A 22,808-nucleotide genomic window follows, 5' to 3' on the forward strand; every position below is an offset into this window, starting at 1 on the left:
AGAAAGCTGCGGGAGAATGCTGTCATACGCTATATGAAAAGAGAAGGTTGAGAACAGCAGCAGGGACAGTGTTTTTGTGCTATGAATGCCTAGCTAAGAGAGTATTTCTGACTGATTTTGGCATGTGTAAGGATTAGTGGATGCATATATGCATGAATAAGTGAGTGGGATCCATCTACCGTGTGAAAATTCTACCATCTTATGCTTTAATATGCAAACCGAAATCTGATTGAATATGCAAATAAGAATTGATTTTGTTTATTATCCATGAGTAGCAGTTCTTCACATCAGGAAATTTGTATTTTTGCCAACATTTCCAATTATGAAACATGCCCAGTCTATCAAATGCTTCAGAGGGCTGGAGAAAACTGTGCTGGTACAAATGAAAATTAACTCTAGGGTGCCGGTGTTCTCCTGTTCTTCCTATGACTTTGTGTATTCTGCTGCATGGAAGATCTACATAGAAATGTGTGGCCTAAACCTAAAGATCTCAACTGCGATAAATAGTCCTTACATATGCAAATAATCCCATTGATTTCAGTGAAACTGCTTGCTTGAGTAAAGGTTTGTAAAGTTGGACCCTTGGGTTTTACAAGTACTGATCTGTTTAATCATTGTAAATGTGTGTCTGGGGTGCATTAAAATTCTTGTGCCATTCATTTTCTTTCACTATATTTCATTATAAAGAAATCATGTCATGATAGAGCACTGCCACAGGCTTGGTTTTGATCTTGCACCTTTCTTAGACTGATGTAAAGCTGCCTTGGTTTCTTTGCAGCAATTTCTAATTTCAGATTAGAGCCAAGCTCATCCTTTAATAATGCATTTTCCCTGTTTTGCTAATAAAAACAAAACTGACAACACTGAAAATCTGTAAACGGCTTTATTGGTTTTGCTATCTATGCTTGTGCTTTCCAACAATTGATAGAAAAAAATATTTTAAACCTGGTTCTTTAGATATGAGCAGTGGTTTTGGGTCCTATTCTGGAGAATTTGTTGGAATTGTTTGCAAGAGGTGCATCTTTTGAGTTAAATTCAGCAGGGATGATAAGTATGCAAGGGACCAGGAAATCCATCCTCCTAACAGCAGTCTCAAATTGACCTTCTAAATATGCAGCCATATAATCTGAAGAAAATATACAGAATTTTTAGAACACAGTTTTTAATGTCAGAATCAGAAATCTAAATATTTGTATGTTTGGTTGCATTGGTTCCAGCAAGGTATGCATTTGGAGACGAACGGAAAGCAATGAGAAATCAGTTACTGGTACATTCAGCACAAAATTGAAAAAATGTGTTGTGGTGACATAAAAAGTGCAGTTGAAAGGCACAGGTGGTTTTTTGTTTGCTTTTGCTATTTTACTCCTGGAGATAATGAAATGAGGCAGTTTACTTTCCCCCTTTGTTTAGAAACTCTTCAGTTTCCAATACTGTAGAAAAATATTTAAATGAAAATAAGCTTTTGCCATTCAAAGTAGGATCAAAAAGCATTTGAAAAGTATTTTTCCTGCTACTCTGGAAAAGGTCCTGGGCTTTTTAGCTTTTTTTTTTTTAAAAAAAGAAAGAAGCTAAATTTCAGGCTTTGAACCAAGTAGAAATTTCTGTCTCGTAGTGAAATACTTAAATGTTGTGACATTTTAAGAATTTTGAATGGTGAATTCAGCTCGCTATTATATGTGTTTAGTATAATAATTTTTTTTAGTTTTTTGAGGTGGGAACTGCCACTCTTTTCCCATATAAAATTAAAAAGAAATTAAAAAAGCAAAGGATGGAACACTGAGCTGTTGAAATTTGCAGCCAGCGCCCTTAGCACAATGAGGACTGGGAAATGCTGATATTAAGGGTCTCCACCAGCAGTAGTGACTTCTGCGGCTTTCTCTTTTCTGATCAAATGAAATCATCACTTTCTCAATCCTTTAAAAATGTGAAATGACTTGTGGAAGAGATGCAAACCAGCAATTCTCATGCGATGCTGCTAGGAGAAGCTGATTTCAATGAGAAACCCTACCAGGCGCTTGACTGAATAGCTCAGAAATCTCCGGGCTCTTTTTTTTTTCCCGCTAAGGATAATGCTGCGAAGCTGTTTAAAATTAAAAGTAAATCTCTCAATAAAGAGACCTTGTTCACAGCAAGAAGGAAGCTTTTGGGTTTTCGAAGAAGTGCTGAAGAGTTTATATTTTTATTAAGGATTACAGCCGAGCTGTTTAGGTCTCCAACCTGAGAGCCAGGTTCACCGCTCAGCTGCTCTGTGTCGGGTCCGAGGGGGCAGCACCGCAAGGACAAGGTTTTGCACAGATGCTAAAGGCGTTCATAAGGCAGGCCAGCAGTGGTGGTGGGGAGAGCCTGCACAAGCTCTAAATGAGACTTAAAATCCAAACTCATTATGCTGCTTGCTTTCCTACCTTCTTTTTGTTTGCATTTTATGAGGGATGGGTGTCTTTCTTGCTCCTTTGCTTGGTGGAGTTAATATGGTTGATATTTCTGAGTAAACACACTGCCTGGTGATTTGTTACCTTGTTAGGTTACCTCGGGCTCACTGCTTCCTTAAGTGGACCAGCACAGCTAGATGGAGGCAGGATGTGCCAATTAGGATGAAAATACAGTATAAATAAATAAACTTACTCTTTCTCCCTTTGCATCATATTCGATGTTTTCAAGCTGGCTGTGCTCAAGATCAAGAACTGATCTTTCTTACGAGTATCTCAGGCTCTTTGTCCCATTTTTTTTCCTCTTTCTGTTCTCCCTCCTCTCCCCGTCTCCTTTGTCTCTGCGGTCCCCCACACCTTGCCTGTCTAGCTGTCTGTTTGCCTGTCTCCAAGCTGCTTCCTCTCGCCGGCAGAGCGGTGTGGCTGGCTGTGCTGCAGTCCTTCCCCCCCTCTTCTCTGTGCTCCCCCGGTCCCTCACCGTCACTCACAGCCCTGCCGTTGCTCCATATCCATTTCCAGGCAGGAGATAAAATGGGTCACGGTGCCACCAGGACGCGAGCACCGCCGAGAAGGCCTGCCTGAATCCAGTATTCTTCTGGGACGGGCTGCAGTTGTGGTGACCAAACTGTGATGAACCCGAAATACTGGCATTCGGTGCAGGGAAGGAAAATGGCAACTGTTACTCAGATTTATTTAATCGTTAGGTTTGTTTATTGTTTATGTTCTTAATTCCATTACGTATAGGAAAAAAATTCTGAAAGACCCTGATCCTTTGAGAATGGTTGTGTTTTGAGTTAGAAATGGCAGGGAGGGGGGAAAGCAGTGGGAGTTATTTTCTTCCAGATGACTCACAAGTTCTACTGGACTTTTTGGTAGGGGAATATATATTCCTATTTTGCATTTCGGTGGGTCTTCTTTGAAAGCCCACGTTTCCTTTCAAATGCTGATTAGCATTCCTCACGTGTTGTACGGAACAGCACAGAAAATGCATATAAGGTTTTACATTCTGCCAGTGTGGTTTAGCCTGTGCAGAGCTAAATTTGCAGTCAGTAAAAATTCATGGACATACATTGCCCTTGGTCAGTGTGCACTCCTCGTATTGACAAAGTAATAGTTGCTCAGGCAGATCAAAAGCAACACATGCCAAGGCCAGGAAGCCTAAGTTTTTCAGTATTTTCTTTTAATGTGCTACTTTCCTGGATATTTATAACTTATCTATAAAGAATTGCTCTGTAGTGAAACATCAAAAGACATTGTTAACGAGATTGCAGTCGCAGAGCTTTCTTTAGGTAACTGCTTGAATACGCTTAAACTACTACTGGAAAATAAAATTAACAGAGACTCTGAAGATCGATCGATCCATCTCACTCTCTAAACCCTATCATGTTCTTTGAGCATAGCCCTGGTTTCAGCAGAAATAACAGTAAATCATTTCTGTTCTCTGGGAGTGAACATAACATTTTTTGATTTTGTATGTGGGGATATTTATGTGCATATTGAGAATCATATCGATAGGGAGGTGGTAAAAGAAGTTAATTTTGCTTTCAAAAATAGCAAAGTTTGTAGCTTTCCAGACTGCTGTAGTTTTGTCCTTAGCTCTTGCAAAAATTTTCCTTTCTTTTAATGCAATCCTGCTGATGAGCTGTTTATTATTGAAACGTAGTTCTTAAGGGCTGTATAACCCCAAAGAAGATGTCATTTCCAAATACCCAGGGAAGGAGCTCTGAGCTTGAAGGCCAGGATTCATCACACAGTTGTGTCAGTTTCACAGATCCTCTGAAATAGTGTAAGCTGGTGAAATAAGTCATTTTCTGTTCTGACACCACCCTTCCCTAGTGCCTGCTGGGGATATCGGGAGGCTCGTGCAGGTCAGCTCCCCTTTCACGGCTGGTGGGTTTTCCAGTCCAGCTCCCCGCCTGGCTCCCCTAGCTGGTGTGAGGATGGGGTAGCGCTGGGGAGGTTTAGGGTGTTGTGGAGGGCAGGATTAAGGTGCTGAGACAAGCTGTTACTTGGTGAGTGTTTTGCACCAGTTGTAAAGTGTTGAGGTTTGCAGCAAGTTGGATGGCCCAACCTGGAAGCTGTGAAGGTGGGCAAGTTTGTGTCTGTGACCAAACACAAGGAGTGAGTGGCATTCCAGGGGCTGGGAACAGCAGTACCTGGCTGTAGCCTTCCCAGACATCCAGGAGTCTATTCAATTTTTTTTTTTCTTTTTTTTTTTTTTTCAAAGTATTTGCTACCAGCATGGTCCCACCCTTTCCAGTTACTTGTTCCCTGAAGCCAAAGGATACAAATAGCCTGTTCCAGGAGTCCTTTTACAGGCACACAAACTCGTGCACGTAGCTGGGTGTGTATAAACAGTCACAGCACCCTGGCCACCCAGTTCCCCACCAGCCTGATTGAAAATAATTTCTTGGCAAACATCTGGATACATGCCCGATGTCCAGAGCATGGGATGTGTGTGATCCTTCTACCTGCTGCATTCTTTTCTCTGCAAAATGTCGGGGTAATGGAAAAGGGGAGTTGCAAAGAGGTGTTTTTATTTTGCTTTAAAGGTGTTTTTACTAAGGATGATGGATGAGCAATCTCCTTGTTCCTTAAATGAAGCTGTGTCAAGCAGGAGTTCAATAGAGAAAGAGATTCAGAACTAGTAAGCGGGGACTTGAAAAAGGGGTGATCTGTGAGCGTGACGCTCCAAGTGATTCGTTGCAGCATCTTGCTGAATTCCAGGCTAATTGTATGAAACTTTCTCATTTTGTATCTAAACCAGTGTGGTTTCTGAGGCTTCACATTTATCTGCTAGATATAAGCAGCAATACACACACACATTTTCAAGCAGAAGGGTTGGGACAAGTTGTCAGCTGTTGTAGGGTTTCCCCTGCTGTAATGGGTGAGGTGACCTGCCGGGTCGTGCAGGACAATGACCTGCCTCGGTCTTCCCTTGCTTTGCCTCTCCAACGGAGTCATGTTTTGGCTTTAGCTGTCTCAAGATTTACATGGAAGGGAGTTCCGCGAGGACTTCTGAAGCAAACCAAATAATGTATTTTGGGAAACCACAGACCTTTCAAATATAAACGTGGTGGGAGATCCACAAAGAAGAAAAGTGATCCCAGCACAAGAAATTTGGGAATTGCATGGAAGCAATCAGTTAGGAATACTTCTGGATTGGCAAATTTCAGTGTTTAGCGTGAGATTTGTCAGAGCCTTAGAGATGTCATGTGTTGGCCACTTTAGGTTCCTTCTGCATGTTTAATTACGTGTCTAAGATAATGTGTCTGAGTAAGGAGCTTCTCCAACCTGGCAGATGCAAGTGGGAGTTTCTTAATAACAACTCTGTGTTCTTGCACAGGCTTTAACTGATGGTCTGTGATAAATGTGCAGTTAGAAGCATACGTGCTCCCGTCTTAAAAACAAAACCGGGAAAACTATTGTTGGGAGGGATTAAATTATTATTTTAAGGCAACTACAGCTTTCTACAAAGAAATAATAATTAAAATAACAACTGCCTGCTTTCTGGCAAAGCTGTCTGCACCACCCATTTCCATGAATTTGTATTCAAGGTGGGGGATACAAGTCTTGGTCGGAAGGGGAAAAAAAAAAAAAAGTGCTTTCTAAAGATCCTTAGTAAATAACCAGCTTCAGGGTTGAGCGAACAGCTTAGACAAGTTGCATGTCAGATAGTGCCAAGAAGTAATTGCAGCATTTAAATATGTTTGGTCACATTTTTAAAAAGATCTCATGGTTTGCTATGGAAAATGGAGTTCAAGGAAAAAGGTGTTTAATTTCATGACTGGGTAGCACTGATCATATATAAATTACATAAATTTACTTTTAGGAGGCCTCAAATCTGATCAAATTCTGCTTTGGTGATGTTGGTACAGATGAATAGTTACCAAACTGACAGAGATAAAGATACGGTCCTGCATCTTTTATTTGCTCTGGACTGTGTTCATTTCACTGGCAGTGCACTGATGCTTCACATTCGTAAGGCTTGCTGCCCGGTCTAAGTGCTTCCCTTAAACAATTAGCGAGGAAATATTTTCACATGGAAGGAGATTTTGCCCAAGAACGTTTGTGGCTATCAAATGTTTAGATGGGCTTCTAAATTTTCTAGTTGCTTTTGCAGCTGACGAAATTAATTGGAAAACAGCCAGAGAGACAGCAGAGTCCGGTCTGTAGTTGAGCAACAATAAAAGGCTTTGGAGAACTTTATCAAAGCTTCCATTAACCCCCTGCTGATGTCCTCAAACAGGATTTTTTTAAGAGAGTGGAAACACAAAAGCTGGGCTGCACAACTGCCCCTGTGTGTCCATTCAAAGGTTTTAAATCCGCACAGTTACTAATTAAAATGCCATGCAGAGTAGCACAAATAAACATCACTAGTCCCTGAAGCCCAAAGTTTCTGCGCTGGCTCATGGTTTGGAGGGCAGGATGCTGAACTGACCCCGTGAGGGTGGGTAAAGCAGCCCCCTTTGGCTCGGATATTCCTTGTATGAGGAATTGCAAAACATGTGTGGAGTCCATCCATATGCATGAAATCATACTCCCAGAGTGCCATCCCAAGGCAGCCTCTTATTTTTTATTTATTTTGTTGCGTAGCATTGCGCTGAACCATGAGGACTAAATAGAGCTGTGGCATGCCTGCTGGATCTCTATAATCATGTTTGCCAGATTTTGGCGGACATCAAAATGCTGAGCACACGAGTGAATACTGCTCCTTTCATTGCGAAATGTCACTTCAGATTTAGCCCCACGTGTGAACTGGCGTGCAGGGAGCACTTCATTATTATGGCAGGGCTCCAGTGGGCTTCCCCTCCTAAACAAAGCAGGCATATGCATAGCCTCTCTCTGCATCTACTTGAAGGATTTCATGGCGTCTCCTTAGATTAAGGTAATCCGCCTTCATTACTAAATTCAAGAACCAGAGTCCCAGAACTCTTAGTGGTGCACCCCGAGAATGGATTTGAGGTCTCTGAAAGTTGTGATTTGTAAACTGATAGTAACAAAAGTTGATTGTGGTTTTGGATTTATTTTTTTTACATACAGTAGAGAGAGATGTAGAAAGCTCAAGCATTTGTATTTTATTCCTTTGGTCATTTTTATTTCATTACACCCCTTCTGGAAAAGTCGTACTGTTAATTTAAAAGGAAATTATAACTTTTTTTCTCAGCCTTCTGAACTGTTCCTACACAATTTATTAGGATTTTTATTCCTGCTATTGAATTCTACCACTTAGTCTTAAAAAGATGATTGACTGATTCTGATTTTTTATTAAATACTTCTACTGTTCCATAAAATCTCTTTGGTTTTGTCTGTATTAAAATCTGTTGAAAGTGTCTGTGGATTATTACAGACAGAAAACCCCTTAAACTGTAATGTGCTTTGGATGTAAATGTCTTTCAGTTCCATAGATTACTGAAGACTAAAAGGAAAGCACTGAAGTTTTTAATTAGCTTTTTATTATTTTAAATTTTCTATGTGCCATTAAATGGTCCCATCAATAAATAATAGGATAAGACAGTTTTGGCTAAGCAAAATCGGGAGGTATAGCTGGGCTGGAAGAGATGTCTCTTATATGAATTGAGTTTTGTGCGGTGTCCATTTATTTTAGCAAACAAATAAAGGCATGATCTCAAGACAACCCACTACAACGGCTCCCTGGGAAGATTGCGCTTGTCTCGATAACATACTGCGTTCTTTAAATCTGTCCTCTGAATCAGCCTCAATTTATCTTTCTTAGCATAAAAGGCAATGCAGATGGAATGGCTGCAGCCTCCCTTCTAGTTTATCAGGATATTGTGCATGCACATAAATAAGACAGAAAGTGACTGGAATATGTAAGTAGCTGAGTGTTAAACACTGTGCTTTGGGAGCTCCCCAGGCGCTCTGGGACAGGGTGGACAAGGGGAGTCCTGTAGGAGCTGCAGGGATTTGTGTGCTCTCCATCGCCCTTCAGACGCGATGTGCAGACCCAGCGGTGCTTTGCCAAGAGTGTTTCAGCCCTTTGCATTCACTGCTGCCTGCCCTGACGGTTAAAACTGCAATTATGCAAGTACTGGGAAGAAGTGATTTGAAGAGAGTGGACTGGGCTCAAAGGGAGGCTTCTTTAGCACCCCTTGCAGACATGGCATTTTTCTTTAACCAGAGAATATTTTTGTTTATATTTGCTACACCGACAGGCTGCGAATATCACAGGTTAGAGGGGCTCTGTAGCACAGGAGTTTCCTGGCTTATTTTCAGCCTGACTGATCCTTAAATGAAAGTTACAGCTTCATTGGATCAAGTGAGAAGATAATCAAATTTTTGGACCTGTTGATGACAAAACTGAACTAAAAGCAAAACCATGAACCTTACAGGGAGGAGAGATGTGACATTGAAAAGTGCTTTGCATGCTGTTGGAAGAAGAAATGATTTTTGAATTGCAGGTTTTGAATGAGGATTATATTTTTCCTTGCAGTCCCCATCTGTGCACTTCTCAGTTCCACCCTGTCAGTATCTTTTGGGGCCCTGGCCTTGGAGCGGGGAAGAGACCTGCCGCAGAGATCTTCTCAGTAGGAGCTGGGGTGGGCTTTCAGTGTCCTCTGCAAATCTGGGACTGAAAATGGAAGTCCAGGCTCAGAATACAGACGCATCTATGCCATTGCTAAGCTAATTTGGGATTATTATTTTCATGGGATTTTATTTGCCCAGACTGTAGCTCAGTACTCCTCCAGGAAATAAACACAGCTGATTTCTTTGTACAACTCCAAATTGTCATATCCTCATGAGGTTGCTTTTATTTATTTATTTATTTAGATTGAAATTGTTCAGACTTTGTAATGGCACTGGCTTCTCACAGGAAACTTTACCAATTATCATTCTGACTGTTTTCCACTGAGGCAGCCACCTTTAATATTTAATTGCTTATTCCATTTGGGGGTTTTCTAATTGACACAATTTTAAAATGAATAATGCACTAGTTTTCAGTATCCGGCATAAAACCAAAATAATGAAACCCCTTTATAAGTTTAATTATGTGCCACCTATGATGTAATCAGTTACTGACATCATGAGCTAAGATTTTAATTTTAAGGTTTATGTGTTTCAGGAAGCTTAAGTCGCTTCCCCAGTTTGTCCCTCATCACTTTTTTTCTTTTTTTAAGTGAACAGCAGACTTCAGGTACCTTTGCTTTTTGCAGCAACACTGTGTGCAGAATATAGTTTCCTCTCTCATTGGGTCTATTAATGATTTTTAATTTCCTGAATAAATCTGCCCGTTGAGGATGAAGGAACGGGGTCTTAGTTCAATTCCAGTGAGAGGACGTGGTAGAAGAGCTCTGAGTATGGGAGCTAGGCATCCTGCACTCCAGTGCTCTGGGGTACATTTCCAAAAGACAGAGTATCTTTTTCCCCTGAAGAAGAGGAACTTTGATGGGGTAGTACGGCAGGGTATCTTGCAGCATCCTGCAAAACTGACGATCTCCAGGTGCTGTCAGACCAGTCCTTCATAAAGTGCTACTAACATGAAGCCCAGAAAACCTAAACCTTGATTGCATCTTGAGAGTTTCTCAAGAGCCCAGAGGCAGAGCTTGTATGATATTGAATGTATCTAACTTTTGTACAGAAGGTCCTTTACCGGAGTTCCAGCTCAATGCTCTGAATATCACCTACAATTAAAGTTTGCAGGTCGTTCAGCTGAAATGTAAATACGTAAATGCAAACCTTCTGCACCAGCCTCTTCTGTGTGATGGAGCTTGAAGTAAACAAAGGTGAAGTTCATTAACTTTGGTAACTTTGTAACAATTTGTTACTCTTGAGTACTAAGACAGGAATTGTGATTTTTGTTTTTAGGTGAGTCCTGGGTTCTGATTCTTTTGGGTGCCGCAGGCTGAGGAGGGTATGTTTGAGACCCTGCCTGCAGTTGCTGTTGGAGCTGTGTATCACAGCTGAAGTAAAACATTTATAATTTTGTTATCTTTTTGTCCTCCAAGATTCTTGCCATCTCTGACTTGGGTGATTGATCTGAGAAACCCAAATGGCAAAGTCTAGCTCTCTGCTATTATCCTAGCACTTCAGAAGCCAGAATGAGACAATGTAGCCAAATCTATTTATTAAAGTAACAAATGTTGCTTTTGCAAAATGAGTCATAACTTTCATTTATTTATTTTGGGTAGAAGATACTTCAGTATTTCCAAAGCATCTAAGTGGCATATAGGGCAGAGGCTTTTATTTGTCTGGATTTCAAAGAGGCTTTTAAGCAGCTCTTCTTACAAAATCTAATATTCTTAATGCTGAAAGTAAGTGACAAAGAAAGTTATTTAGCACATATATATATCATCTAGACATCCATGTTTCAAGTAAATAAAAAGTAACTGTGCAAGAACCAAGGAGAACGGCATTAGGAGATGTCTTGCCCTGGGCAACACACCAAACATTTGCTGCATGGTGAGTTAAGCTTTAACACCCAGCATATCTGTCAGGGTAACCACGTGCTCAGGAGGCTTGGTGGTAAGTATAAGAAAGGGCCAAAGGAGCAGAAAGGAGGCTTTCTGTTAATAGATGTAGACATAAGGCATCAGCTGAGAGCTGTCCTTCACAAAGTAAGGTGAAGGGTTGCCCCCTTGGGATATTAATAGAGCAGGGTCAGTATTTTCTGTATTATTTTATGGATTGTTGATACACTATTGTAAGTGGTTGGAAAGCTGCACACAAGGGGTGGTTTGCAGGGCACAGATACCATGGGTGATTTCATTGGTGCTGCACACCCCTACCCCCCCTCAGCTGTTGACTCATGCAGCATATGCAGACGTGTCTTAACTCCTCTGACTGTGGGCAGGAGGGTGGGAAAATGGGAGGAGGAATAGCTGAATGGTTGCTTGCCCCGAGGAAGGGCTTAGAGAATGGGACAGGGGTCTCATTGGGGGGCATCTGATGTGTCTTTGAGGGTTGCTTTGATTTCATTGCGGAAGGGGGAGTGGAGGAGTTTGTTTTGAAAAGGCAGCTCAGCAGGTCCTCCTCCTGTGCAGCAATGCAAAGGTGAAGGACAGGCTATTTCTGGGGAGGAATTAGCCCTGGTGGCTACCTCCAGCTTCTCGGGAAGAAAAGCAGGCTGTGTGGGTGAGGTAGGATTGGCCTGAGGGAATGGTGGTAAGTGGGTCAGATTGCTCCAGACTACTTATTCTGAGGGGTTGGGAAATGCCCAGTTGCCAACATTATTATCTGTTTTAATAACTAGAGGTTATGGTCTCTAATTTCTCCTGGCTCCCTCAGAGCCACTGTACCCTGGGGTGCTATACATCGTGTCCCAACATCAGTGGTTTCTAGCAGTCTGTCCTTGCTGGACCGGAGTCTGGGACCTGAGAGGATGATTACAGCACGTGCTTCCCAGAAATGTCCAACCCAAAGTCAGGTCCTGGGATCCTACCTCTAACTCTAAGCATGACTGGCCTGGGCCCCAAAGCAAGGGCTGTGAGAGTTATGGCAATCTCTCCTTTTCTGAACTGTGTGGCCCATTTTCTCTGCTTTTCTCAATCCAATATAGTGCAGTGGAACATCAGTGTTGGCTTCCTTAGGCTACAAAATTTATTGTTGTTTATGTTGGGTCAGATTTTAACCTCAACTAGAGGGAAGAGTAACTGCAACGTGACCTGCTTTGTGACCAGCGGCTCCAAACCTGCCCAGGTCAGACAGCTGCTGACTAATTCCCCATCTTAACAAATTGCTTATAACTCTAGAGTTTCTTAGAGCAATTCACAGTGCTAAGTACATTCACCCTTCTTGTGTTAATCATTCCAGTTTAAGCATTTAGAAATATTTCGGTACTGTTTTTTTTTTTTTAAAGTGGTTGTAATGTTCAGACAGTTTTTTACAAATTGCCTCCCAAGTGAAAGACTTGTTTTCCTGTTTGTTTTAAACTGGCATTCATACATACAGGAAATACACAGTATTCTGCCATGTTTCTGTTGGCAACTATTAAGTTATCCTTGTCAGAACATGCCAACAGGATTTCTTAGCAAGCTAGCAGAAAGAAAACAAGCCATTCTCAGACTAAACAGACCCCATGCTTGAGTTGTAATACAGATCTCTTGCTAAATGTGGTGTGGATTCTATAGTCTTTTGGTTTAAGACAATCTTTGGGATTGCAGGTTGCAGATTCAGATCTTTGGAGTTCCACCAGACCTGCATTGCATTAGCTGACATCATGATTTGGCCTTCAGAATCGGAGGGCCAGTATCTGAAAATAATGTATTGCTGTCAAGAGCTGGTCCTCAGAAATTAATAGCCAGAACGAGCCATTTCCTGGGTGTGTGAAATCTTCTTGGTCACCCCTGCCTCATTGCAGTTCCTGATGTAAACCACAGGGAACTGTGGTGGGACCTCAGCTCCTGTAATTGGTTTGATCTAAATTAGAGCAGTTCTGGTCTGCTGAAGTAGTCTGTGCTAAAAATGACACAGAACTGAACATGCAATACAGAAAATACAGAGGCTCTTTGTGGATCCTCAGCAGCTACTGCATGTCTCCAAAATCTGAAGCTGGAGTAGGGTGGTAGAAATACAGCACTCTAATAATCCTCAACTACTGCTATTTGTTGCTGCTAACAGCCTGGGTTTTCCTTCAAGCTTTTGATTTGATGCAAGTCAGAGCCAGCTTTTGTGGTTTGACAAGATTTGCAGTGCAGGTTCTTTTGGGAGAGGCAAGAAATGAAAACTTTAAAACAGAGGAAATGTTTAAAACATAATAATGCTGTGTTAACAGTCTTTAAAATCTCATTTTCCAGCCCCTTCCTTTATGAACACATCATTACAAGCATAACTGATGTGAGCTGGTCCCTAGGTTTGAGAGCTTGTCACTTGTTTTTCTCAGGGCTCCTTGGCAGCGTTTGGGTTGCTGAGCCTGGAAAGAAAGGGAAGATCAATTGGACCCGTCATTTTGGGATGAAGGTGTCCTATGAGAGCACCCCGTGGCCGAGCTGGTGCTATTCCTGAGCAGCGTGATTTCTAGTAACAAGGAGGGAAAGTTTAATTCAGGAGGATTACGACTGATTGAAGGGATTGAGAGAAAGAGGCCAAGCTCAGCTGTCAGGCTGCCTGGCGTTACGTCGGCCAGGACTTTCAAGTGTGGGTGGATGACCTTGGGCACTTTACTCCAGCGGCGTAGATTAAGTCTTTGCTTTGAATGCTAAAGCTTGAAAATGCTGGCCTGAATCTCGCGTGTCTCAGTTTCCAGGCTGGGAGGTGTTCCTCGCCAGTCGTCATTCCTGGGGGAGGGAGAGGCAGACGGTGGGAAGACAGAGAGGACTAGGGAATGTCTTGGGAGGCTTCCAGTGGCTCGGTTGAGCAATCAGGCCTCTAGATCCTTGTCCAAGTCCTAACCTGGCCCAATCATCACTAGTAAAAAAGTTTGCTCCACTTTTACAGAGGGAATAATGAAAAAAAAAAAAATAAAATATGCATGTGGTTAGTTTTTGAAGTACACATCGAGCCCGCAGACTCTTGCTGGTCCCCAGGAGAAAGGCGTAGCTGTCGTACCGGCAGTGAGGAATGGGAACGCCAAACTCCAGCTCAGTTCTTCAGACGTGCACAGACATCTCGTCTCCGTGTGTGCACATAGGTTCACATAGGAGCACATGTTTCATGTGCTCACCCTCATGCGCATACATGGCTTATACATATGCAGTGCATATGTTTGGAAATTGGGTGATGCTAAAATGCATACCCCTTTGTTTGTGAAGCCACTTGCCAGGGGACTCAGAGCATAGGGTGGTGTTATCCAGAAACAGGGGTCCTGGAGCACTTCTGGCTGGACAAGAGAGTGGGTAAAAGATCCAAGGGACCAACAGGAAGCAGAACTGTACATCATCATTTTAGGAAATACCAGAACTGCTGTCTTTTTAATTTATTTTGGTACTCGTAACGGAATACTTCTTCCTTTGCTTGGTTTGAAGTCGGTGCAACAGCTAGTAGAGTGTTAGAGTAAGCTGCTCACTTACATGAATAAAATTACCAGAATCTGGCCTGGAGAATGTTGCCTTTAGAAACGATTAAAAACAAATTTGATTCTCTGTGTTGTATATCCTTTTCCTGCTGTGAGATTATTTGATAACATAATTTACGAAATCCTGTGTAGAAACCCACAATATTACAAAGTAAATATTCAAAGGGAAAACCTGAAATAGGAAATATGCCAGGTTCTCTTAAATGTGTTTTGTCCCAATGAAGAGAAGAAGATCTTTTATTGCCTTGTTTTGATTTCTAAGAGGACTTTTCTTCTGTGTTAGATTCTCAGAAGTCTTTTTTTTAATTTATTTATTTTATTTGTTTTTGTAATTAATAATGCAGCAGGCTTTTAGTATCTACCCTGGAAGGTAAAAACCCTTAATCACAGTAACATCATTAGTGCTTTCAAGCATTTAATTTTGATGCTTGACAAAGCACATAGCCATTGATAAGAACAAATAAGTGTTGTTGTGTGCAATTGAGGGAAAAAAGAAAAGCATGAAAACCCCTAAGCTTCAAGTAATTAAATTTAAATATGTTATTTGAATTTAGCTGAGATAATGTACAAACTGTGGGTATATTTTTCAATCAGTGAAAGACCCCTTGAGTAAACATGATCCATTTAAATTCAAATCGTGGGGAGTGGAAAGTAAACCCTGCTGTGGTTAAGAAGGCATCTTCACTAAAATACTGGGCATTGTGTATCTTTGATAACTGAGTACTCGTGTGTTGTAGTTTTGTAAAGGGCTGTTTTCACTCATGGATGCCTACATGCCAGAGACTTTATTGCATCTATTTATTTCCTGGTTTTTTTTTCCTCTCCCCCCTTCTCTAATTTGAACCAGTAATGAAAAACTGACACTCTGCTTCTGCCATCCTTTAAAGTGCCTCAAAACTGTTATAATTTAGCACTTATTAGCCTTGGGATATGGCTTTATGGCATTTGGGTGAAGTTTTTGTAGTACATCTGTGCTCTTTCTCTCTCTGTAGGCCAGAAGCTCAGAACCACAGTAATAAAACTACTAGTAGGTGTTTAATGGCAGGTTATTGAGGAAGTAGATAAAAGAAAATTGCAACATTCACATCAGTAGGGAGTGGGGTTTTTAAGGGAGAGAAACTGCTGAGCTTTGAACTAGGGAAAGTTACACATGGTGCTTTTGTTCAAGAGGACCACTTTTTAGACACCAAAATACCTCATCATTCTTCCTTGTGAAATGGGCTGTTCTGGTAGAATTGGTGCTTGGTATGTACAATCTGTGCACGTGTGGCAGAAAAACTTGCTGTTGTATGCAATAATGATTGAGAAACAAGTTTGTGCTCAGTGTTCCTTTCCAAATATCAGGGAATAGGGAAGAGGAATGTACAAAAAGTGAAAGTGATCTCCCACTCTCTTCCAAAACTATGATGTGATCTTATTGCAAACATCTTTATTATGTACATTATTCTTTTTTGTCAAGCTGTCCTCAGTATGTTTTGTGTAGGAATGTGTGTGTATAATGAACAGTTAGCCCACGCGCATACAAGAGAAGATTCTGTCTTTTATTCTGCTCGTGATCAAAGCATCATTTTACAACCTGTTACATGTTTATCTTCACATCATCCCTAAGAGGCAATTTAAAGGCAAAAGGCAGAAGAAGAAAGAATTTAAATATTTTGCACAAACTCACCCAGAAAGCTGTGACTACTGCCTGGATTGCCATGATGAACTGGCAGTGGTGATGTCCTCTTTGTCCCAGACTCTACTGACTGGACTCTTAAGCTCCTTTGGTAATATATATCCTAGGAGACTCAGACCTGGTGTTTGTCCAGAAGCCCGGTCTTTCAACTTCTCAGGTCAGCTGGTGAATCCTGGAAAGCAAGGAAACAAATAAACCTGATTTGGAGGGCTATTTGCAGAAGTAAGAGAGAATTGATAATGGAGGATTTTATCCATGCAATGGGAAAACTGTGGGAAAAAATCCCCACGGGATACTCAAGGCCCACAGAGTTGCAGACCACCATCCTATTGCACAGACCTGTAATGGTCTGTGCTGCAGAGATGTTAAAGAGCTCCTGGACAGCCTGTTGAAGTTCTGGTACTTCAACCTGTAGTTGGACCTCAGCACTCTTAGGATTTCTGTATAGAAAGGATGCAGAGGCAGGATGTACAGTCAAAACAAAAAAATGAAGAAACAAATTGCTCATCTGCTGAATCCAGGACAAAAGAATAGATGGAAAGTTAAGTAGAATGAATTTGCATAGAATGGACAGGAAGGAAAAACTAGGGCCATTCTTACAATTGTGATTGTAAGGAGTAACAAAGGAATTGATGTACAAATCCTGTTTGTGTCCTGGAGGCCAGGAGCAGGTTCTTTATTCCAGTATGCTGTAGTGCCTAATATCAGCTGCCCATTTTTGAGAAACATGAGAAAGCACCTATTAAACTGTATAAAGTTGAGCATCTTCTACAAAAAGGATTAGTTAATATATATTCTTCTGCTGCAAATAGCCATTTTACAAGAAAGAAATGCACTTCCATACAGCACTTACCAGCCCAATATTGAAGGAACTCGCTATTTCCAATATAAATGCCTGCAGAAATGAAATGAGAATCCAAGGAGGTTAAAAAGAGGATAAAGGACACAAAGTTAACTTTCTGCAATTCATGAGGTCAGACCAGCATAAGTGACAGATTCTCAGTAAAAAGAATTGCCTGTCTGCCCTGCATAAAGCACCAATCAACTAAGCAGATTTCTCTCTGGTTGGTTTATCAGTAGTGCTTATCAGTAGTGCTGCCCATGTGTGTGTTTTAGGTTAACAAATCCGTTTTCTAATTTATTAGCTAAGCGGTATTATGACAAAGGGAGGGGAAAAAAGCCTGATTCTCTGTTGAGGATCTGTAAGGTTGTTAAGCAGGTTCCCAGTCATGCCACAGATATAACTTGATGGAGCACACCTGCATCCTCCCTGTTGGCTGTGTTTATAGTCTCCTCTGTCATCCAGTATTTGCCTTTGCATGTGAGAGACAGACAAGGAAAAAGAGAGAAAGGTTCTGGAGGCATTTCTAACAGAGATGCCAAACTGTCAAATAGTAAATCGGGAAGCAGCTCCCTGATGGTTTCACATCAAGAGGAGACACCCTTTTGTGACTGTGCGGTGTCTACTGGTTATTTTCACTTCCATCAGAACTGTCTGATATGGTCAAGTAGGTTTGAGGCTTTCAGCATTCAATTTTCCTTTCATTTATTGTGACTGTTTTATTTATTTGTCTTTCCTGGTAGTTTTCAAGGATATATGTTTCAAGGATACTTTTTACTCTCTTAACATTTTCATGGATTGTCGTCCCAAAGTTAAGGGTAGAAAAAGAAACAAAAAGAAAGGGGGGTAAAAAAGAGCAACATGTCTACAGCTTCAGGGGACAAAAGAAGAAATATATTCAATTTAGGAAGACCTCTAATCTCTGGTTATACAGGACAGCTTTGTTAGATAAGATTAAAAATTTCATGAATGTCCCTTTTTATCCCTGGAGACTCCACCATTTATACCAGCTATTGTCAGCATCAAAAGAGCTTGATAACAGCTGGCTAGAGACGTGACCACACAGCAACACAACAGCAAGAAAGGGGCAGCCGGGTTCATAAATCTTCAGAAAACCCGTTCCCCCAGCGTAGCCGTGAATCTGCTGCTATCACAGTCAAAGGGAGAAAGCATTGTCCTCCAGCCAGTCAAAAACCTGAACTTCAGCATTAGCAGGGGCTCTATTGAAAGTGCAGGGTGCACAATGAGATGTTTTCCATTATCTTCTTCATTGCAGCCCTTATTACTGCACACAGATACAGTTTAAAGGATCTTTGATTTTAGCTTGTTGCTAGGTAGAGTTTTTCCAAAAATCCCATAGCCCGTAATCCTGCTCTTTCTGTTCATTGCATCGATATAGTGCCACATGGGACAGGGTCAGATGATGCCACTTTGGTACACAATGGGCCAATCTCAGGTATCTGCTGCCTGGGAAGGAACTATCAAAGCCAGAATCTGGCCCTTGGGCGCTGAGCTTCCTCGTTCTCCAGGGACTGCTCACAGACTCGGCGTAAGCAGGGCAAGTTAGGAAGCACAAATTGGCTCAGACTCTTGAAATACAAGTTTCCTGGTTTTCATGGGAGGGTCCAAATTCATATGTATTCAGCTTTATTCTGGTCTTACTTAATCAGTGGCAATATTTTCTCAGCTTTAGAGAAAACCAGATTGGCCCCTCAGGAATTTCATAGTTCCTGTAAAGCAAACAGCTAATGAAGTAACATCAGTTAATTTGAGGAGATGGAAGAAGAAAATTACTATGGACTAAAACAAAAGTCTATGTACTGTGCCTAAGAAAGGACAAAAGTAAGGCAGAATCTTTCACTACCGTAGGGAGATTTGTACCTGTGCATCACGAACGTTGCAGTATTTAGACAACTGTAATGTTACTTCAGAGCCTACCTATCTAGTATTGTCCAGAATACCAAGCTTTATTAGAGGGGAATTAAATGCAATTTTGTTAAAGAAAACAGGAAAAATACTTAATGCTTCTAACCCCCCTGCAAGAAAAACGCAGTTTCTGAATGTGCTCAGGTTGTGAAAGCTATGATTAAAAACTTAAAAACTAAATTCTTGCTTATATATTTGTATTTTTTTTCCTGGCAGCTCCATCCCCAATTGCTTTGATTCAGGCTAAAGAGATAACAAGACACAGCGTTGCCTTGGCTTGGCTGGAACCTGACAGGCCAAATGGAGTTATCCTGGAGTATGAAGTCAAATACTATGAAAAGGTACTGTTCAAAAATGGACAAGTAAGAACTTTGGTTCGGGGAGAGCTTTTTACTTCATTCTGTTACAGTTTCTTTCCAAATGGGATTCCATCATTTGAAACCAAATAGATTCAGCTTAATAAAATCCAATTAAGGATTTCATGCACTTGAATGGTTGCTTGAAAGAATAAGATTCATAGGCAGTTGAAACTGTATGGTACAAGTTTATTTTGTTATTTTTTCCTACCTAGGAACAGAGCTTTTGTAGCAAGCATATTTATAATGAAAATCAATAATGTTGGGCAGAAGTGAGACATAAGCTTTACTTCATAGACAGAAGTATAATAATGAAGTATATAACACAGCAATAATAATAAGATCTGTTTGCCAATAGCTTCTGCTTAGAGTGATAGTGTGGGCTGGATGGCTTTTAATAGAGAATAAGGAAAGAAAATTACATTCTTCATACTTTCCAAGTTAGAGGGAGATGTTATTCCGACAAATAACTTCTCAACTGTGGAACTATGAAAAGAGCTATTTTCTTTGAAGGTTCTCTGCAAAAATGAACAATTACCTGCTCTTGCTTGTGTGCGCTGTCTCTCACATGCACATGCATCCTTCTAAATTTTTTTTTTAAAGATAATCACTAACTTGCTTCCGTAATACATACAGAAAAAGGCATCTGATTTGCAGGGAATCTAGATTATTACATTTTCTGATGGATTTTCCAGCCGAAAACAGTTTTTATGATTGGATGTTCTGGAAGACATTTTCTAAGTCTTTTCTTTTTAAAAATATTTTTATCATTTTTTTTATATGGCTTCAGGCTGGTAGGAAGAAAAGGAAAGTGCCAGCATGTGTGAGTAAAATGTTGCTTGTTCATCGAGAGGATCCTATTTGAAGGCTTGGCTATTTTCCAGAGGATTTTGTTGTGTGATTTCTTAAATAATCAGTGATATATGGGCATCATACCTACCGCCTCATCATCCTTTTTTGGCTTGCTCAGAGCTCCATGCAGCACACAGTGCTGGGGGTATTGAGCAAGGCTGACAGCAGGAGCCCTCGGGACGTATTTTGAGAATTCCATCATTGTTACTCATCTTCTTTCATCATGACAGTTTTGGCAAGGAAGTGGAGTTCTATGGTTCATGGTGCAGCGAGGCATTTTTACTCGATCACAACTGTGTTCTTTTGTTGTTAGGACCAAAACGAGCGCAGCTATCGCATTGTGAAGACAGCCTCCAGGAACACTGACATCAAAGGCTTGAACCCCCTGACTTCCTATGTATTTCACGTGCGGGCCAGGACAGCAGCAGGATATGGAGACTTTAGTGGACCATTTGAGTTCACAACTAACACAGGTAATGACATGCCCACTGATCTCGTTTTCTTTTCCTTGAGCAAAGCGTGCAAATGTAACTGAGCTGCATGTTGGGAGTTTCCTGTTGGTTGCATGGACTGTGGTGTGTCTGTTCTGGGAAAATGTTCTTCCATGGCCACATGCCTGTTAGTGATGCCATGAATCTGACCTGGGACATCTATTTGGATATGCTATATTCCAACAATGGAAGTGCTTCAGTGTTGCATAAGGAAACATGCATCTTACAAACTCTTGGAAGCCGTTGATGCTTGAGAGATTTATGTACCTGTTTTGTTTACTGTAAATGCAGATGTTTGTACATGTTTTTGGAATATCTTATTTGCAAGAAAAGAGAACCCTGTTACTCCTCTTTGCAAGCTATTGACATACATCAGTTAGGTGTCCTACATCAGCTCACATATTTGCATTTTTCCTTAGACAGTCATATGAAGACAGAATGTTTGAATTATGTTGTCAGTAGAGCTTTTCACTTTGCTCAAGGAAACATGCAAATTCAGCCCCCCAAATGTTTGCTTTTCGATGGTAGGAAGGCAATATGACCAAGCCTATTTTATTTTGGACATACAGGTCAGTTTAAATCAATTTAAGGTCATGCCAGGTAGTGGCAACATCCTTTAGGATGTTAACAGCTGAAAATAATCAATCCAGCAGGAAGAGGGAAGACATTTTAAAATAACTTATTCTCTTTGTGTCAGTTGGGGAGTGATCATCTGGCCCCACTGAGAGAAAAAGGAGGAGGAAAGAAGAGTGGAAAGCAATTAGGAAGGCAAAAAAAAGTAGCCGTTATACCCTCTGAGCAACAGTGAAGGGGAGAAGGAAAGGGAGTACTTTTTCCCAGTGAACTGAAGTTCCTCAAATCATTATCAAACATCATGTCTTCAGCTAATTAGGGCCCTGTTGGAAAATTGTGTCAAATGACTATATCGTAAAGGCCTGAAAGTAGATTTGAGTGCTACTCTAAACTGCCTTCACAAGCCAGAAAGCCTCATTGAGTGCTACCTAGGTTGATTTTTTGAGAGTGTCTGACACTAATGCTCCCTTTTCTGTTTCCAGTTCCTTCCCCCATCATTGGCGATGGTACCAATCCCACAGTGCTTCTTGTTTCCGTGGCTGGCAGTGTTGTTCTTGTGGTCATTCTCATTGCAGCCTTTGTCATCAGCAGGAGGTAAGAACTTAAGCTTCTCTCTCCCCCTCTCTCTTTCATGAGAGAGCTTTTTGTCTCTTCGAAACAAAGCTAAATTCTTTGATTAGCATCATAAACAGTGCATTTGCATTACAAGCCTTCTCCCATGTAGCTTTGATCTTCTCAACATTAGTACCAAGCAGCATGTGATGTAATGGCAATAGTTCCAGCTCTATTTGCCCTTCAAATGCAAAGCTGATTCCAATAACTGGCATTGAGAAGCAAGCCAGCTAGAGATTTGTGGTTAGTGTAATTTGAAGTTAAGTTTAATGGGTATGGGTACAGTAGATTTTCTTGGACCAACTCCTGATAGACAGGGAGTAAACAACTGCACTGTTGTGAACTAAGCCATCAGACTGCTATGCTTGTGATTTTTGTGTTAGTCTGCATTAGTCTTTTGGGTTAGTCCTTCCAGTGTGCGTGGATATGACTGTAAAACAGAAGCTACAGTCATTCAGCATCATATGCAGTTACACAGCAGACTGGATCAATGGTTATTTCATCAGAGCAGGACCATAATCTTCTACCAAGTACTTGTTCATTCTCCCAAATTCAATCCAGGCATCAGGAACAATCCTGCGAATGGAAGGACAGTGTAGCAGAAACACAGTGAGTGTTTCTGTCTTCATCTTTGAGTTGAGTCTCATTTAAACAGATTGGCATGATTTTGCTTCAATGTAATTCTGAGATAAAACTGGCTGTATCATTACTGCATCTGAAGCCTGGAATCTGAAGGATGCATGTCTTGTCAGTCTCTGTTGATCAGTTAAATGGCATCAGCCATAAATGTGCACAAATTCCTCTTGATTTACTGTTTTACTTTAAATTGTCTTAAAGAGCAGTTAAGTCACTATGATTGTAATATCTGGAAAGTAGACATGCGTTGTTATAGCTTTCTGTGGGTGTTCAATTCCAAGCCTCCATGCTGGGAAGAAGAAAGAAGAGCAGAACATATGAAAATGTAATGCAGAAAGACAGGTTTATTAAAAGCCATTGCAACAGAAAATAGCATCACTGAGCTTGATGACTTAATCTCCTCTCCGCTTTTATTGATCACTTTATTATTTAAGGCAGGATTGATA

The 22,808-nt window shown here is 41.0% G+C and overlaps 1 protein-coding gene across 3 annotated transcripts in view; it reads left to right on the forward strand.

The window, feature by feature from the left end:
- The window catches only part of EPHA4 (EPH receptor A4), a 106,887-nt gene that overhangs the window by 59,951 nt on the left and 24,128 nt on the right, over positions 1-22,808 (forward strand). For all 3 annotated transcript variants that reach the window (XM_014960651.1, XM_014960652.1, XM_014960654.1), the window contains exons 5-7: positions 19,059-19,183; positions 20,364-20,523; positions 21,597-21,708. In XM_014960651.1, coding sequence (XP_014816137.1) covers positions 19,059-19,183; positions 20,364-20,523; positions 21,597-21,708 — 397 coding nt within the window. The remainder of the gene's footprint in view (positions 1-19,058; positions 19,184-20,363; positions 20,524-21,596; positions 21,709-22,808) is intronic.

Source organism: Calidris pugnax, unplaced genomic scaffold (genome assembly GCF_001431845.1).
Source record: "Calidris pugnax isolate Ruff unplaced genomic scaffold, ASM143184v1 scaffold398, whole genome shotgun sequence".
Lineage (NCBI taxonomy): Eukaryota > Metazoa > Chordata > Aves > Charadriiformes > Scolopacidae > Calidris > Calidris pugnax.